At 48.1% G+C, this 20,245-nt stretch overlaps 1 protein-coding gene across 1 annotated transcript in view; it reads right to left on the reverse strand.

Annotated features, from left to right (window-relative positions):
* The window catches only part of si:ch211-167j9.5 (tyrosine kinase receptor Cad96Ca), a 50,493-nt gene extending 37,122 nt beyond the window's left edge, over nt 1–13,371 (reverse strand). The window contains exons 1-4 of the mRNA XM_060848242.1: nt 13,262–13,371; nt 9,946–10,035; nt 5,284–5,389; nt 3,054–3,237 (exon numbers count right to left, since the gene is read on the reverse strand). Coding sequence (XP_060704225.1) covers nt 3,054–3,237; nt 5,284–5,389; nt 9,946–10,018 — 363 coding nt within the window. The 5' untranslated portion in view covers nt 10,019–10,035; nt 13,262–13,371. The remainder of the gene's footprint in view (nt 1–3,053; nt 3,238–5,283; nt 5,390–9,945; nt 10,036–13,261) is intronic.
* Between the last annotated feature and the right edge of the window lie 6,874 nt (nt 13,372–20,245).

The raw sequence follows: 20,245 nt of genomic DNA on the forward strand, positions 1-20,245 counted from the left end.
TCGTAGGATATGTGGAACAGTCCATCTTCTGCAGCTACACTGGCACCACCCCCCACCTTTTCCTCCACTACATCGATGACTGTATCGGCGCTGCCTCGTGCTCCCACGAGGAGGTTGAATAGTTCATCAACTTTACCAACACCTTCCATCCCGACCTCAAATTCACCTGGACTGTCTCAGACTCCTCCCTCCCCTTCCTAGACCTTTCCATTTCTATCTCGGGCGACCGACTCAACACAGACATCTACTATAAACCGACTGACTCCCACAGCTACCTGGACTACACCGCCTCCCATATTCCTATAAAAACACCATCCCATATTCCCAATTCCTTCGTCTCCGCCGCATCTGCTCCCAGGAGGACCAGTTCCAATACCGTACAGCCCAGATGGCCTCCTTCTTCAAGGACCGCAGATTCCCCCCAGACGTGATCGACGATGCCCTCCACCGCATCTCCTCCACTTCCCGCTCCTCTGCCCTTGAGCCCCGCCCCTCCAACCGCCACCAAGACAGAACCCCACTGGTTCTCACCTACCACCCCACCAACCTCCGTATACAGCGTATCATCCACCGTCATTTCCGCCACCTCCAAACGGACCCCACCACCAGGGATATATTTCCCTCCCCTCCCCTATCAGCATTCCGAAAAGACCATTCCCTCCATGACTCCCTCGTCAGGTCCACACCCCCCACCAACCCAACCTCCACTCCCGACACCTTCCCCTGCAACCGCAAGAAATGCAAAACTTGCGCCCACACCTCCCCCCTCACTTCCCTCCAAGGCCCCAAGGGATCCTTCCATATCCACCACAAATTCACCTGCACCTCCGTACACATCATCTATTGCATCTGCTGCACCCGATGTGGCCTCCTCTATATTGGAGAGACAGGCCGCCTACTTGCGGAACGTTTCAGAGAACACCTCTGGGACACCCGGACCAACAAACCCAACCACCCCGTGGCTCAACACTTTAACTCCCCCTCCCACTCCACCAAGGACATGCAGGTCCTTGGACTCCTCCATCGTCAGACCATAACAACATAATGGTTGGAGGAAGAGTGCCTCATCTTCCGCCTGGGAACCCTCCAACCACAAGGGATGAACTCAGATTTCTCCAGTTTCCTCATTTCCCCTCCCCCCACCTTGTCTCAGTCAAATCCCTCAAACTCAGCACCCCCTTCCTAACCTGGAATCTTCTTCCTGACCTCTCCGCCCCCACCCCACTCCAGCCTATCACCCTCACCTTGACCTCCTTCCACCTATCGCATCTCCATCGCCCCTCCCCCAAGCCCCTCCTCCCTACCTTTTATCTTAGCCTGCTGGACACACTTTCCTCATTCCTGAAGAAGGGCTTATACCCGAAACGCCGAATCTCCTGCTCCTTGGATGCTGCCTGACCTGCTGCGCTTTTCCAGCAACACATTTTCAGCACAGTGATATACCCCATACCTTTACACACTGATATACAATACACCATACCTATAGACATCGATATACCTCAGTACAGTACACACTGATATATCTCATACCTGTACATGTTGATATACCTCAGTACAGGACATGTTTATATCCCCACTTCGTGTACACACTCTTATACCAGAGTACAGTACATACCTCATACTAGTACACACTGATATACCCTATACCTGTAAACACTGATATACTTCAGTACAGCACAGTACACACTGATATACCCTGGTATATTACACAGTGATATACCCCATACCTATATACACTAATATACAATACACAATACCTGTACACATCGATATACCTCAGTACAGTACACACTGACATACCCCATACCTGTACATGCTGATATATACCGGTACATTACATGCAGATATACCTCAGTAAAGGACACACTGATACACCCCAATACGTGTACACACTGATATACCTTGGTACCTGAACACACAGATAGACCCAGTACATACTGATATATCCAATACACATTTATAGACCTTGTACCTGCACACATTGATAAACTCAATATCTATACACATTGAAATATCAATACCGGTATCCACTAGTAAACCCCATACTTGTACACACTGATAGGCACTGTACCTGTACACATTGATATACCCAATACATGTACATACTGATATACCCAATAACTGTACACACTGATATACCCCATACCTGTACACACTGATATATCCCACACCTGTACACACTGATAGACCCTGTACCTGTGCACATTGATATAACCAATACCTGTAAACGTTGATATACCCAATACATATGCACACTGATAGACCCAATACCCGTACGCAATGATACACTCAAAATCTGTACACATTGATATACCCAATACCTGTGTACACTGATAGACCCTGTGGCTGCACACATTGATACACCCAATACCTGTACACACTGGTAGACCAAACATCTGTACACATTGATAAACACAACACCTGTACACACTGATAGACTCTGTACCTATGCACACTGATACATTAGTAGACCCTGGAGCTGCACATGCTGATATACTCAATACCTGTACACACTGATATACCCGTACCTGTGCACACTAATGTACCTCATGCCTGTACACATTGCTATACCCAATACCTGTACACATTGATGTACCCAATACATGTACACACTGACAGACCCAATACCTGTACACACTGACAGACCCCAGACCAGTGCACACTGATATACCCAATACCTGTACACATTGACATACCCAATACCTGTACACACTGGTAGACAGTGTACCTGTCCGCAGTGATAGACAGTGTACCCGTACACACTGATAGACAGTGTACCCGTACGCACTGATAGACGGTGTACCTAAACACACTGATAGATGGTGTACCTGAACACACTGATAGACGGTGTATCTGTACATTCTGACAGAGCGTGTACCCGTACACACTGATAGACGGTGTACCCGTACGCACTGATAGACAGTGTACCCCAATACACTGATAGACAGTGAACCCGTACGCACTGATAGACAGTGTACCCCAATACACTGATAGACAGTGTACCCGTATGCACTGATAGACGGTGTACCTGAACACACTGATAGACGGTGTACCTGTACAGGTTGTGTTCCTGGTGCTATGCGTGATGAACGTAACTCATTGGTTTGTCGAGGTGTGCTTTGCAAATGTCGTGGTGAAGGGAGTACTTTCACCAGTGACACTCTGTTCCTTGCTTCTGGAATGTTCTCTCCTGATTTTATCTGACTTATCCAAGATTTCCTGTGTTTCATTTTTTTTCTGGAATAGGCAATAAGAAATTTTATCTCCATCATCCGTACAGAGTCGAAGAGTGTGGTGCTGGAAAAGCACAGCAAATCAGGCAGCATCCGAGGAGCAGGAGAGTCGACCTTTCAGGCATAAGCTTTTTGTCAGGAAATGAAGGGCTTCTGCCCGAAACATCGATTCTCCTGCTCCTCAGATGCTGCCTGACTGCCTTGTTTTTCCAGCACCACACTCTTTGACTCTGCTCTCTCGGATCTCCAGTGCTCACTCTCTCCACCATCCCTACAGTAAACTGCCCCTCTGTAAGGAAAACGTTAACAGACTGCCTGAGGGTCCAGGACAGTGGTCATTGTCTGGAACACCTGCTCATTATAATGACACTCATTAATTACAGTGCTCCTGTTAATTTGAATGAGACATTTCACATTGAAATAGCTCATCACAGCAAACTGATTGGAGTTAGACAGTGAATCGCAACAAGGCAGAGGTGGGTACTGTAGATACTGGAGATCAGAGTCAAGATTAGAGTGGTGCTGGAAAAGCACAGCAGGTAAAGCAGCATCCGAGGAGCAGGAAAATCGATGTTTCAGGCAAAAGCCCTTCAGAAGCTAGACAGCGAATCACAGCAGGATGAGACAAAATCCTTTTATGGTTCAGCCACTGCAAGGCAAATTGGGCTAAAAGCAGAAACAGTTGGAGAGATTCAGCAGGTCTATGGGAGCAGAAGCAGAGTTCATATTTCAAATCCAGTACGATGGTTCTTCAGATCAGACGTGGACCTTAGAAAATGGCATAAAGTAACCGGTGTTAGACTGGGGTGGACAAAGTTAGACATCAGAGCAGGTCAGGCAGCCATCTGAAGAGCAGAAAAATTGATGTTTTGGATAAAAGACCTTCATCAGGAAGGGCTTTTACCTGATATGTTAATTTTTCTGCTCCTCAGATGCTGCCTGACCTGCTGTGCTTCTACCCAGACCCACCCTTCTACCTTTTTGAGTAACCCTGCATTTCCCATAGCTAACCCATCTAACCTGCACATCCCTGAACACAATGGGCAACTTCCCATGGCCAACTCACCTGACCCGGACATCTTTGGACTGTAGGAGGAAACCGAAGCACCCAGAGGAAACCCAGACAGCCACGGGGAGAATGTGCAAACTCCACACAGACAGTCGCCCGAGGCTGGGATTGAAACCAAGTCCCTGGCGCTGTGAGGCAGCAGTGCTAACCACTGAGCTGCCCAGAGTAATACTAATGGGGTTGTTTAGCCTTAACATAGACTGTAAAAGGCAGACAGGCACCTACAAAAAGTCTGTAAATTTCTTGTGTGTGTCCAGGATTGTGTTTTGGATGCAACAAGGGGAGGACCAATACTGGATTAGTAATGAGCAAAGTCTTCATTGGTCACTTAGTTGTTTGTGAATATTTGCCAAATAGTGATCACAACATTACGGAGTTTAATATCGTTTGTAAGAGATTAGCAAAGATCAAATAGTAGACTTTTGGATATAGGTAAGGCAGACTTTAATGGGATGGGACAAGGATTGTCCACAACAAACTGGGAAACTCTGCCAATAGCTAACGGGTAACCAGGAAAGCGCGGACACTCTGTGAATGCCATTCAGAAGCAGCTTGTACCTATGAGAGGGAAAAGCTGTAGCTCAGAATAAAAGCAGCCATGGGCACCCAGGGAGGGAGGCAACAGCACAACGTTTTTTAAAAAGAGCTAACAAAAATGCAAAGAACAGTTCAGATCCCTCAGAATGGAACAAATACCAAGACCAACAAAAGGCCATAAAGCAGCTTTTCAGAGCAGCTAAAAAGGGCCTTACAAAAAGACCCGTCCAACCCTGCCTCCCATTAACATGTCTCAGGAGCAGACCAAACCAGGGTGTGTCAGAGACAGACACTACAGCTACAGATCTGATGCATGAACTAATGACAATTTACAGGACATAGTGACATACTGATTGGGTGAGTTGTTCAGGATTTTGTTGAAGAGTTGAGATTCTTATGTGGGCAGTGGGATCCTAGACCAGAGGCTGTTGTTGGGACACTCACCTCTTGAACCACACAATGAGTCCAACTGCAGCAGCGATCAGTAACACCAGGACTACGATCACCAAGAATTGGAGGTTGGAGCCTGAGCGATTGGAGTGATTTCCTTCTACAAAACATGAGAGACATCAGCACCAGCAGCCAGTGAGGAAAGGGGTGAGCGAGCAGGGGAGTGAGACAGAGACCAAGAGAGAGAATTGAGAATGAGAAAGGGAGGGTGTAAAGGGGAGAGAGAACGTGCAAGAGCAAAAGAGAGTGAGAGAGACGGTGTGAGAATGTGTGTGTGTGAGAGAGACAGAGTGAGAGAGCACATGACAGAGACAAAGATAAAATAAACTTACAACAGGATATTGATACACTAGGTGAATGGGAAAAACTGTAGCAGATTGGCTTCAGTGTTAGCAAGTGTCAGGTTATTGATTTTTAACTGAGGAAGGATACATCAGGGTCCTTTCTTGATGGTATGAAGTTAAATACAGTGATTGTTCAAAGACGCTTCGAGGATTCAGGTTCACAGATCTTTAAGATGTCACCAACAGGTGCAGAAAATACTCAAGAAAGCTAATGGAATGCTGGTCTTTCTATCGAGAGGACTGGGGTATAAGGATCATTGCTGGACCCAACATTCACTAGAGAACAGAATCTTCATTGGACCCAACATCATAGAAACCAGGATCATCACAGGAGCCAGCAGAGTCATGGAGTCACCCAACACAGAAACAGATCCTTCATCCAACCAGTCCAGGCCAACCAGAACCCAACCTGAACTAGTCCCACCTGCACTTGGCCCAAATCCCTCCAAACATTTCTGATTCATCTACTTATCCAAATGTTCAAATGTTGTACCCATAACCACCATTTCCTCTGCCAGTTCTCTGTGGAAAAAAGTTGCAGCTCATGTCTTTTTTAAATCTTTCTCTTCTCACCTTAAAAAATATGCCCTCTAAACTTGAAAACCCGCACTTGTCGCTCACCTTATCTATGGCCCTCATGATTTTATAAACCTTTATATAGTCACCCCTTAACCTCCTACAATCCAGTGAAAAAAGTCCCACGCTCCTCATAACTCAAACACTTCATTCTCAGCGGACATCCTGGTAAACCTCTAGTGAACCCTCTCCAGTTTAGTAATATCCTTCCAATAACAGGGCAACCAAAACTGAACACGGTACTCCAAAAGAGGCCTCATCAATGCCCTGTACCACCTCAACATAATGTCCCAAATCCTGTATTCAAAGGGCCAACATCATCCCTGTGTCTAAGAAGGCTCATGCAGTATGTCTCAATGACTACCGCCCAGTGGCCCTAACTTCGGTGGTCATGAAGTCCTTTGAAAGGCTGATCATGGCATTAATCAACTCCAGCCTCTCCACTACTCTTGACCCACTCTAATTTGACTATCGGACCAACAGATCCACGTCAGATGCCACATCACTTGCCCTTCACTCCTCCCTAGAACATCTTGACACCAAGAACATCTATGTAAGAATCCTACTCATTGACTACAGTTCAGCCTTCAACACTGTTATCCCCTCAAGACTGATTACTAAACTTAGTGATCTCAGACTAAGCCCTACTCTCTGCAACTGGATCCTCAGTTTCCTGACCCACAGGCTACAATCAGTGAAGATTGGGGACAATATTTCATCCTCACTAACACTCAATACTGGAGCTCCCCCAGGGGTGCGTACTCAGCCCCCTACTGTACTCACTGTATACCCATGACTGTGTCACCAAATACCAGACTAATACCATTTACAGGTTCACTGATGACACCACCATAGTCGGTCGAATCTCAGATGGCGATGAAACAGACTACAGACGGGAAGTGGAAGACTTGGAAAATGGGACACTGAGAACAACCTCCCTCTCAATGCCAGAAAAACCAAGGAACTCATTGTTGACTTTCAGCGGGATGTTACTCATGCCCCCCTACACATTAACAGCACAGAGGTGGAACGAGTGGAGAGTGTCAAGCTCCTGGGAGTGGTCATCCACAACAAGCTTTCTTGGACTCTTTATGTGAATGCACTGGTCACAAAGGCCCAACAACGTCTCTTCCTCAGGCAGCTGAGGACATTTGGTATGACGGCGAATACCCTTTGCCAACTTTTATAGGTGCGCCATTGAGAGCATTCTGTCTGGATGTATCACTACCTGGTACGGCAACTGTACCATTCAAGATCGGAGACGGTTACAGAGAGTGGGGAACTCGGCCCGGACAATCACAAAGGCCAACCTCCCATCTACAGAATCCATCTACCAGGCCCGGTGTCAAGGAAAGGCCACCAGCATTCTCAAAGATCCATCCCACCCTGGCAATGTTTTTCTACAACCTCTACCATCGGGGAGAAGGTACAGAAACCTGAACACATGCACCAGCCAGTTTCAAAACAGTTTCAACCCGCCTGTTGTTAGAATACTGAATGGACTCACAACTCTTAACATTCTCCTGTACTTCTAATTGTATAACTCCTGCCTTTGTTTATCTTACCAAACGCAATACCTTGTGTTTATCCAAATTAAACTCCACCTGCCACTCCTCAGCCCATTGACCCAATTGATCAAGATCTCTTTGTACTCTTAGATAACTCCTCTTCATCGTCCACAACTTCACCAATTTTGGTGTCATCCGCAAACTTGTTGTGGTTCTGCTCGCCGAGCTGGAAGCAAACTTACTAACCATGCCTTTTAAAATCTCATCGAAATCGTTTATATAAATGACAAACAAATGCAGTTCCAGCATCGATCCCTGTGGAACACTACTGGTCACGGTCCTCCATTCTGAAAAACAACCCAACCCTCTCTGTTTCCTGCTGTCAAGCCAGTTTTGTCAAACTTTCACTGAATTCCATGTTATCTAATTACCTGACTAGTCTCCCACGCAGAACCTTGTCAAAATTTCAAACCATCGTAGAGACCAAAACCATTGCTACAGCACAGACTAGCCGTGAGTGATGGCAGGAAATTGGGTTGCAGGCAGGTGTCATGGGGAGGGACGGGGAGTGTGATTGGTTTCCATGGTAATGGTGCTCTCAGTGGCCCTCCCTCCTGATACTAACTGCTCCAACGAGGCTCTGAGTGACACTGAAGCACAATGCTTCAATAATATCTTTCCTAAAACAGGCCCCACCCCACCCTCCCATCAGTAAAAACAATCCTTTTTGAAGTCCACATCTTTGAGTTTTACTTTCTTTTTGATTGGGACTGCATTGAGAAAAGGATCCTTTTAGAACAAGGGACTGGGGATGGAATCGGCTGTACTTTTAAAAAGCAAGTTCCTGAAGCTCATTGTGTGTGCTATTTACACTGCTGCTTTGTGGGCGAAGGTGTACGTAGATGGCATGGCACTGGACAAGCGTGCCCTGTGAGATTCGGCTGGCAACATGTAGCTGCTTGGTTTGTATGGTGGTGATCAGGTCATCAGCCTGCTGACTACATTCTGATTGGCTCTCGAGTTCCTGAGCAGCTTATGGATGTGAACGATGCTGACAGTTAATAATTGTTTACCTGAAACGAGAATTTATTTAATTATAATCCATAAGAGTTAAGTACAGAAGCGTAGTTCATGTGTTCAGTTACTCTGAGTCTGTCAGGAGGTAAAGTGAACTTTGTGCACTTGGATGAAACCTAATAACTTTTGTGTTGACTCCATCAACAGGGTAACTCAATGTCTCATGTGTTACCCAGCAATGCCTAACATAATTCACAGAGTGGGCATTGCTGGCTGGACCAGTATTTGTTGTCTGTCCTTAATTTCCCTTGAGGAGGGTGAAGGTGAGCTGCTTTCTGCCTCCAGTCCTCGCCCACAGTGCCCCTGAGGGAGGGAATTCCAGGATTTTGACCCAGCGACACTGAAGGAAAAGCTTTATATTTCCAAGTCAGGATGGTGAGTGGCTTGGAGGGGACCTTGCAGGGGATGGTGTTCCCATGCATTCGCTGCCCTTGTCCTTCTAGATGGAAGTGGTTGTGGGTTTGGAAGGTGCTGTCTGATGATCTTTGGTGAATTTCTGCAGTGCATCTTGTAGATGGTACACACTGCTGTTACTGAGTGTGGGTGTTGGAGGGGGTGGCTGTTTGTGGATGTGGTGTCAATCAAGCGGCTGCTCAGTCCTGGATGGTGTCGAGCTTCCTGAGTGTTGTTGGAGCTTCCCCCATCCAGGGCAAGCGAGGAATATTCCATCACACTCCTGACTTGTGCCTTGTAGGTGGTGGGACATGCTTTGGGGAGTCAGGAGGGGAGTTATTTGCCACAGTATTCCTAACTTCTGACCTGCTCTTGTAGCCATTGTGTTTATGTGGTGGGTCCAGTTGAGTTTCTGGCCAATGGTAACCCCCAGGATGTTGATAGTGGGGGATTCAGTGATGGTAACACTGGGACGGCTGTTAAATTCTCTCTTGTTGGAGATGGTCATTGCCTGGTGTGAGACCAAGGTACAATGAGATATCGATACAGTACTGCAGAAGTACAGCAACTGACCCAGGGCAGATTGTCCACAGGAATGCCATGACATTCTGAGACTCCACCTCCATCAAGACAGGGGCACCTTCCCCGATCAGTAACCATACCAGCCCCTCTCCTCCTGCCCCACCTCTCCAACCAACCACTGCTTCCACGTTTCCAGCAGCTCTGACCCAGATCTGCACTCTTCACCTCTGACCCACCTGTAGTTGAGTTTGGAATCGCTGTAGCTTCAGTAGTTGGGTAGACAGTGCTGTTATTGACTGCAGTGGCCATCCCTGCAGTTGGAGAAGCTGAAACACAGAGACAGGAGCCATTACTGACAACAACTCACTTTTCCCAGCCCCTCGGACTCCCTTTCCCTCAGCCACTCACCTCCACCATTGCACTCCACAAAAAGATCAGATCAGCCATGATCATTCCACATTCCCACTCACCACCCCAAATAACTCTTCACCCCTTTTCTTACCAACAACATATTGATTTCTTCCTTAAAAACATTAAAGCACTTTGCTTCCACCAACTTCTGAGGAAGAAAGTTCTGGAGACTCACGATCCTCGCAGAAAAAAAGCTTCCTCCTCATTTCTACTTTAAATGATAACGATACCAAGTTATATCCAATCGGTTTGTTTGAAATCACAAGTTTTTAGCGGGCAGCTCCATTGTCAGGTGAAGTGACAGGGAAGCACACGGAACCCAGAATTTATAGGAAGGGAGATTAAGGGCAGAGAGATTAAAAGATCATACAACTAGTAAAAAATTCCACAACGCCAGGGTATTGTCCATTGGATTTATTTGGAAGCAGTAACTTTCAGAACGCTGCTCCCTCATCAGGCAGCCAGAGGGGGCAGGATCATTTGACACAGAATTTACAGTAAAAGATCGATGTCACACAACTGATAGGATATATCAAACAAACCGAGATTGCTGAAGTCTTTCAGCTTTTAGAATGGGTTACAGATGTCGGTTCATTAATATGTAAATCCCAGAACTACTTCCAAGTCACATTTCCGAGATAACTTAAGGTTTTATAAAACAGGTGACATCTCAGCTCAGCCAATGCATAAAAGGTGTGAGGTTAGGGTGTGTCTGGGTCAGACTGGTTCTGTTTCCAAAGTAGGAGTTTATAAAATGTTCCATGGACTGACTGCAGATTGTGTGCTTTTTGAACAAAATAGAATGTTTCTGCAAATACAATGCAGGTTTGTTCAATATACGGCATAAGTTGTATGACACAATGATCATATGTCCGATGATCCTGCCCGCCTAATGAAGGAGCAGTGCTCCGAAAGCTAGTGCTTCCAAATGAACCTGTTGGACTCTAACCTGGTGTTGGGTGATTTTTAACTTTGTACACCCCAGTCCAACATCAGCACCCCCACATCATACACGGGGTGTGAGTGGAATGTTGAATACAGGAGCCTGAGGGTGACCAAGTGTGAGATAGTGAACAGCAGAATAACAACCAAATGGATGACCGACAATTGGATTCAATGACGCTGAGAGATGATTACGACATTTAGAAACTAAGGTGGTGCTGCAGACCATCAAACAGACAGGAATAACATGAATCTAAAACCAAGCTGCTGGAAAAGGCCAGCCAGTCCTGGAAATACCACAGGAAGGATCACCGGATCCGAACCGTCCACTCACACTGTTTCATCCTGTGGCCAGGTCTGCAGACAGCCTCGGCTGGTCAAACTGAATTCATTCCACTCTGCTATCAGGATGTTTGTATTTGTTTGTGTGTGACACACACGGACCCTCACTAGGGTACAGTCCCACACACACACTGACTCTCACTGGGGTACAGACCCACACACACTGATCCTCACTGGGGTACAGTCCCACACACACACTGCCCCTCACTGGGGTACAGTCCCACACACACACTGATCCTCACTGGGGTACAGTCCGACACACACACTGCCCCTCATTGGGGTACAGTCCTACACACACACTGACCCTCACTGGGGTACAGTCCCACACACACACTGCCCCTCATTGGGGTACAGTCCCACACTGACACTCACTAGGGTACAGTCCCACACACACACTGACACTCACTGGTGTACAGACCCTTACGCACTGACTCTCACTGGGGTACAGTCCCCCCCACACACACTGACCCTCAATGGAGTACAGTCCCACACATACACTGACTCTCACTGGGGTACAGTCCCACACTCACACTGACACTCACTAGGGTACAGTCCCACACACACACTGACACTCACTGGTGTACAGACCCCTACACACTGACTCTCACTGGGGTACAGTCCCACACACACACTGCCCCTCACTGGGGTACAGTCCCACACACACTGCCCCTCACTGGAGTACAGTCCCACACACACACTGACTTTCACTGGGGTACAGTCCCACACACACACTGACACTCACTGGGGTACAGACCCCTACACACTGCCCCTCACTGTGGTACAGTCCCACACACACTGACTCTCACTGGGATACATTCCCACACACACACTGCCCCTCACTGGGGTACAGTCGCGCACGCACACACTCACTCTCAATGGGGTACAGTCCCACACACACTGCCCCTCACTGGGGTACAGTCCCACACTCACACTGACACTCACTAGGGTACAGTCCCACACACACACTGACACTCACTGGTGTACAGACCCCTACACACTGACTCTCACTGGGGTACAGTCCCACACACACACTGCCCCTCACTGGGGTACAGTCCCACACACACTGCCCCTCACTGGAGTACAGTCCCACACACACACTGACTTTCACTGGGGTACAGTCCCACACACACACTGACACTCACTGGGGTACAGACCCCTACACACTGCCCCTCACTGTGGTACAGTCCCACACACACTGACTCTCACTGGGATACATTCCCACACACACACTGCCCCTCACTGGGGTACAGTCGCACACGCACACACTCACTCTCAATGGGGTACAGTCCCACACACACTGCCCCTCACTGGGGTACAGTCCTACACACACACTGACTCTCACTGGGGTACAGACCTACACACACACTGACCCTCACTGGGGTACAGTCCTACACACACACTGACCCTCACTGGGGTACAATCCCACACACACTGACCCTCACTGGGGTACAGTCCTACACACACACTGACCCTCACTGGGGTACAGTCCTACACACACACTGACCCTCACTGGGGTACACTCCAATCAGTGACTCTGCTAACTGGCCTTGTGCGATACCGTTTCCAATGTTCCACCTTTGATAGGAAGCGCAAGCTCTCGCTCACTCTGTCTGTTATATCTCTGCCTCCTCTCTCTTTTTCTTGACTTGTGTTCCTATCTCCGGGCTTGTCCTTATACTGAGTGTTTTCCCTTTTGTTCTTTCTGTCGGTCTTATCTCATTCTGTTCCTGTTCATTTCTTTTCCTCTCGATCTTTGTGTTCAGCTTGTTTGTTTTGGTTCTGTCCCACTCAGTGCCACACTCTAGCTGTCCCTCGTTCCCCCCACACTGTTCCACACTCACTCCCTCTATTCCTCACCTTCTTCTTCTCTTTCCTCCTCACTCTTTCTCTTCTCTGGGTGCTTCTCCCTTTGTTCGCCTGTCTCAGTCTCTCTGTTTGTCTGTCTGTGACCTTCACCCTCTCTGTGTGCTGTCTCTGTGATCAGATGTCGTTGTGTTGAGCAGCTCTCTGACACTCTGACCATTTCCTCTCAGTATATGTCCTGTGGTTATCTGAGATATACATTATACCCCAGCTCCTTGGCCAGCTCAATGAGTCAGACGAGGTGCCTGTGGGTTTCCGTGAACATAACAGTTTGTCAGTTGCGTGCTGTGAAATGCTTGCTCACATTCACACTCACAGGAGGACACACGTTTTTTCACATTGTCTCTGACTGGCCAGGATCCTCCATGGCCAGAGACTGGTGGACCAAGAGTCTTTGTACGGTCAGACCATGGAAGCAACATGGAGATGAGGACAATGGCAAAGTGTTAGATAGGAGGGTGAGCACTCCAACAAATTTAACCTTCCTGACTCCACCACCCAAAGTGCTGCCATCCTTGGCATGGTTTTCTTGTAGAATTTCCTTTTATTAATGTGGGTGTCACTGCCCGTCCCTAGTTGCCCCTTCGAGAAGGTGGGGGTGAGCTGCCTTCTTGACCCGCTGCAGTCCCTGCTGTAGGTAGACCCACAATGCCTTGAGGGAGGGAATTCCAGGATTCTGACCCAGTAACAATGAAGGAATGGGATATATTTCCAAGTCAGGATGGTGAGTGGCTTGGAGGGGAACCTGCAAGGGGTGATGTTCCCATGTATCTGCTGCCCTTGTCCTTCTAGATGGAAGTGGTCAGGGGTTTGGAAGGTGCTGTCTGAGGATCTTTGGTGAATTTCTGCAGTGCATCTTAGAGATGGTACACACTGCTGTTACTGAGTGTGGGTGGGGGAGGGAGGGGATGTTTGTGGATGTGGGGCCAGTCAAGCGGCTGCTTTGTCCTGGATGGTGTTGAGCTTCCTGAGTGTTGTTGGGGCTGCCCCCATCCAGGGCAAGTGGGGAATATTCCATCACACTCCTGCCTTGTGCCTTGTAGATGGCGGACAGGCTTTGAGGAGTCAGGAGGGGAGTTACTCACTGCAGGATTCCCAGCCTCTGACCTGCTCTTGTAGCCGCTGTGTTTATGGGGTGAGACCAATTCATAAGACTCTAAGATGGAGCAGAAATCAGTCCATTCAATCCATCAAGACTCCTCCACAATTCAATCATGGCTGATAAGTTTCTCAACTCCATTCCGTCATTTTCTCCCCCTAACCCTTGATTCCCTTAATCCTCAAGAACCTATCTCTCTCAGTCTGAAATATACTCAGTGACCCGGCCCCCACAGCTTTCTGTGGCAGTGAATTCCATAGTTTCCCCACTCTCTGGCTGAAGAAGTTTCTCCTTATCCCCGTTCAAAAAGGGTCTTCCCTTTACTCTGAGGCTGTGCCCTCGGGTCCTAGTCTCTCCTACCAATGGAAACACCTTCCCAACATCCACCCTGTCCAGGCCATTCAGTATTCTGTATGTTTCAATTGGATTCCCCCCTCATCCTTTTAAACTCCATCAGGTACAGACCCAGAGTCCTCAAACATTCCTGATATGTGAAGCTTTTCATTCCTGGGACCATTCTCGTGAACCTCCTGTGAACACGCTCCAGGGTCAGTACATCCTTCCTGAGATATGGGGCCCAAAACCATGCACAATACTCCAAATGTGGTCTGACCAGAGCCTTATCCAGCCTCAGACGTACATCCCTGCTTTTATATTCAATTTATTTTATACTGAATTTCTGGTCAATGATAACTCCCAGGATGTTGAGAGTGGGGGATTCAGTGATGGTAACACCATTGAAAACAGGGGTAATGGTTATGTTGCCTTTTGTTGGAGACAGTCATTAATCAGCATTTGGGTGGCACGAATGTAACTTGCCACTTGTCAGCCCAAGCCTGGATAATGTCCAGATCCCGGTCCATTTGAACAGACTTCTTTCAGTGTCTAAGGAGTCGTGAATGGTGCTGAATATTGTGTAAACTCCACACAGACAGCCACCCAAGTCCAACTTTAAACTCAAGTGAGGCAGTAGTGCTAACCACTGAGTCCCCGCTGTCCCACACTATTACAGATACTCGTCTTCAGCCAATTTGATCCATTCTGCATAATATCAAGAAATAGTTGGAGACACCGGATGCTGCAAAGGCTATGGGCCCTGACAACATTCTAGCAATAGTACTGAAGACCTGTACTCCAAAACTTGCCATTCCCCTAGCCAAGAGGTTCTGTTACAGTTACAATACTGACATTTATCGAATCATGTGGAAAAATACCCAGGTATATCCTATATACAAACATCAGTACATATCCAAACCAGACAATGTCTACTCTCGATCATCAGTAAAGTGATGGAGAATGTCAGTAACAGGGTGATCAAGCAGCACCTGCTCTGCAAAACCCAGTTTGGGTTCCCTCAGGGTCACTCAGCTCCTGACCTCATCACAGCCTTGATTCAAACATGGATAAAACAGCTGAATTCCAGAGAGGAGGGGAGTGACAACTCTTAACACCAAGACTGCATTTGACTGAGTGTGGCATTGAGGAGCCAATAGGAATTGAGGGAAACCTCTCCACTGGTTGGGGTTATACCTGACACATAGGAAGATGGTTGTGGTTGTTGGAGTCAGTCATCTCAGCTCCAGGACATCTCTGCAGGAGTTCCTCAGGGTCGGGTTCTAGGCCCAACCATCTTCAGCTGCTTCATCGATGACCTTCCCTCCATCATAGGATCAGAATAGGGATGTATGCTGATAATTAGACAATATTCAGCACCATTCATGACTCCTCTGCGATCACCAGCAGAACCTTCACTTCATATCAATGGCACAGAGTAGCACATCTCCTCATGGTTCAGACCTGAGGCAACAACTTTGGAACTGTATCCTGAAACTGTATCCCAGTGAGAGACAGCCCCTTCAGGAACTGTATCCCAGTGAGAGACAGTCCCTTCAGGAACTGTATCCCAGTGAGAGACAGCACCTTCAGGAACTGTATCCCAGTGAGAGTCAGCCCCTTCAGGAACTGTATCCCAGTGAGAGACAGCCCCTTCAGGAACTGTATCCCAGTGAGAGACAGTCCCTTTAGGAATTGTATCCCAGTGAGAGACAGCACCTTCAGGAACTGTATCCCAGTGAGAGTCAGCCCCTTCAGGAACTGTATCCCAGTGAGAGACAGCACCTTCAGGAACTGTATCCCAGTGAGAGTCAGCCCCTTCAGGAACTGTATCCCAGTGAGAGACAGCCCCTTCAGGAACTGTATCCCAGTGAGAGACAGTCCCTTTAGGAATTGTATCCCAGTGAGAGTCAGCACCTTCAGGAACTGTATCCCAGTGAGAGACAGCCCCTTCAGGAACTGTATCCCAGTGAGAGACAGTCCCTTCAGGAATTGTATCCCAGTGAGAGACAGCCCCTTCAGGAACTGTATCCCAGTGAGAGTCAGCCCCTTCAGGAACTGTATCCCAGTGAGAGAGAGCACCTTCAGGAACTGTATCCCAGTGAGAGTCAGCACCTTCGGGAGCTGTATCCCAGTGAGAGTCAGCACCTTCAGGAACTGTATCCCAGTGAGAGTCAGCCCCTTCAGGAACTGTATCCCAGTGAGAGTCAGCCCCTTTGGGAACTGTATCCCAGTGAGAGACAGCCCCTTTGGGAACTGTATCCCAGTGAGAGACAGCCCCTTCAGGAACTGTATCCCAGTGAGAGTCAGCCCCTTTGGGAACTGTATCCCAGTGAGAGACAGCCCCTTCAGGAACTGTATCCCAGTGAGAGTCAGCCCCTTTGGGAACTGTATCCCAGTGAGAGACAGCCCCTTCAGGAACTGTATCCCAGTGACAGTCAGCACCTTCGGGAACTGACAAAGTAAGATAATGATTCCATGTTAAATGTGAAAAGGTTATTTCACCCTCAACGAATTATCTGCTGCAGGTCAGACTCATTTCCCTACAAGTAATATAATCTCCAAATATCAAAATTGTCAGCAAGGTATGATGGTGTGAAAGGAGATAATTATTGTCCTGTGTTGTTTGTACAGGATGTGGTTTTGTTGCTGAAGTCAAGATTGGACCTATATATAATCTTTGTGACCACAGGCTGGGTTATGTTCTGTTGTGTGCACAGTTCAGTCAGGACTGACATTCACAGTCTGCAGCCATTGAGTCACCCTACACAGAAACAGACCCTTCATCCAGCCAGGCCATGGTGACATAACCTCAAACTAAACTAGTCCCACCTGCATGTGCTTGGCCATATCTCTCCAAATATTTCTTATTCATGTACTCAACTGAATGTCTTTTCAACATTATAACTGTGCCTGCATTCACCACTTACTCTGGAAGTTCATTCCACACACGGACTGCTCTCTGTGAAAACCAATTGTCTTTCTTTCTCCTCTTACCTTAAATCTGTGCCTCCTAATCCTGCAATCCCCCACCCTCTGCTCCTTATGATTTTGTAAAACTCCATAAGGTCACCCATCAACCTCCAACACTGCATTGAAGAAGCTCCCAGCCTGTCCTTATAACCTCTCCTTATAACGCCATTCCCAGCAAAGTACTTGTAAATCTCTGCTGAACCCTGTCTAGTTTAATAATATCCTTCCTTTAACAGGACAAACAGAACTGGATACAGTAATCCAGACCAGGAGTTACCAATGTCTTATATAACCTCAACATAACATTCCAACTTTGTACTCAAAGATCTGAGCAATTAATGCAAGCATGCTAAATTGTTACCACCTTATTTGTATATGATGGAAACTTCAAAGAATTATGTACTTGAATGCCTAAGTGTCTACCTTTTCCACAACATTACCCAAGACCCGAGTTTTAATCGTCTGAGTCTTACCCTCGTTTGTTTTAATCAAAATGCAAAGTCTTGCATTTATCCAAATTAAATTCCATCTGCCATTCTTCAGCCCACTGACCCAACTGATTAAATTCTCTTTGTAATCTTAGATGATCTTCTTCTCTGTTCACTTTATGGCCAATTCTATCTCTGGTAACTGAGGGAGATTGGCACAGGGAGAGTGCAGATTCTGGATCAGTGGTGCTGGAAGAGCACAGCAGTTCAGGCAGCATCCAAAGTGCAGCGAAATCGACGTTTCGGGCAAAAGCTCTTCATCAGAAATAAAGGCAGAGAGCCTGAAGCGTGGAGAGATAAGTTAGAGGAGGGTGGGGGTGGGGAGAAAGTAGCATAGAGTACAACAGGTGAATGGAGAAGGGAATAAAGGTAATAGGTCAGAGAGGAGGATAGGTGGAAAATAAGATAGGCAGGTAGGACAAGTCATGGGGACAGTGCTGAGCTGGAAGGTTGGAACTAGGGTGAGGTAGGGGAAGGGGAAATGAGGAAACTGTTGAAGTCCACATTGATTCCCTGGGGTTGAAGTGTTCCGAAGCGGAAGATGAGGCGTTCTTCCTCCAGGCGTCTGGTGGTGAGGGAGCGGCGGTGAAGGAGGCCCAGGACCTCCATGTCCTCGGCAGAGTGGGAGGGAGAGTTGAAATGTTGGGCCACGGGGCGGTGTGGTTGATTGGTGCAAGAGTCCCGGAGATGTTCTCTAAAGCGCTCTGATAGGAGGCGCCCAGTCTCCCCAATGTAGAGGAGACCACATCGGGAGCAACGGATACAATAAATGATATTAGTGGATGTGCAGGTAAAACTTTGATGGATGTGGAAGGCTCCTTTAGGACCTTGGATAGAGGTGAGGGAGGAGGTGTGGGCACAGGTTTTACAGTTCCTGCGGTGGCAGGGGAAAGTGCCAGGATGGGAGGGTGGGTTGTTGGGGGGCGTGGACCTGACCAGATAGTCACGGAGGGAACGGTCTTTGCGGAAGGCAGAAAGAGGTGGGGATGGAAATATATCCCTGGTGGTGGGGTCTGTTTGGAGGTGATGGAAATGTCGGCGGATGATTTGGTTTATGCGAAGGTTGGTAGGGTGGAAGGTGAGCACCAGGGGGGTTCTGTCCTTGTTACGGTTGGAGGGGTGGGGTCTGAGGGCGGAGGTGCGGGATGTGGACGAGATGTGTTGGAGGGCATCTTTAACCACGTGGGAAGAGAAATTGCGGTCTCTAAAGAAGGAGGCCATCTGGTGTGTTCTGTGGTGGAACTGGTCCTCCTGGGAGCAGATACGGCGGAGGCGGAGGAAATGGGAATACGGAGTGGCATTTTTGCAAGAGGTAGGGTGGGAAGAGGTGTAATCCAGGGAGCTGTGGGAGTTGGTGGGTTTGTAAAAAATGTCAGTGTCAAGTCGGTCATCATTAATGGAGATGGAGAGGTCCAGGAAGGGGAGGGAGGTGTCAGAGATGGTCCAGGTAAATTTAAGGTCAGGGTGGATTGTGTTGGTGAAGTTGATGAATTACTCAACCTCCTCGCGGGAGCACGAGGTGGCGCCAATGCAGTCATCAATGTAGCGGAGGAAGAGGTGGGGAGTGGTGCCGGTGTAATTACGGAAGATCAACTGTTCTACGTAGCCAACAAAGAGACAGGCATAGCTGGGGCCCATACGTGTGCCCATGGCTACCCCTTTGGTCTGGAGGAAGTGGGAGGATTCAAAGGAGAAATTGTTAAGGGTGAGGACCAGTTCGGCCAAACGAATGAGAGTGTCGGTGGAAGGGTACTGTTGGGATGTCGGGAGAGGAAGAAACGGAGGGCTTGGAGGCCCTGGTCATGGCGGATGGAGGTGTAGAGGGATTGGATATCCATGGTGAAGATGAGGCGTTGGGGGCCGGGGAAACGGAAGTCTTGGAGGAGGTGGAGGGCGTGGGTGGTGTCTCGAACGTATGTGGGGAGTTCCTGGACTAGGGGGGACAGGACTGTGTTGAGGTAGGTAGAGATGAGTTCAGTGGGACAGGAGCATGCTGAGACAATGGGTCGGCCAGGGTGGTCAGGCTTGTGGATCTTGGGAAGGAGGTAGAACTGGGTGGTGCAGGGTTCCCGGACTATGAGGTTG

The sequence above is a fragment of the Hemiscyllium ocellatum genome, chromosome 31, assembly GCF_020745735.1.
Source record: "Hemiscyllium ocellatum isolate sHemOce1 chromosome 31, sHemOce1.pat.X.cur, whole genome shotgun sequence".
Lineage (NCBI taxonomy): Eukaryota > Metazoa > Chordata > Chondrichthyes > Orectolobiformes > Hemiscylliidae > Hemiscyllium > Hemiscyllium ocellatum.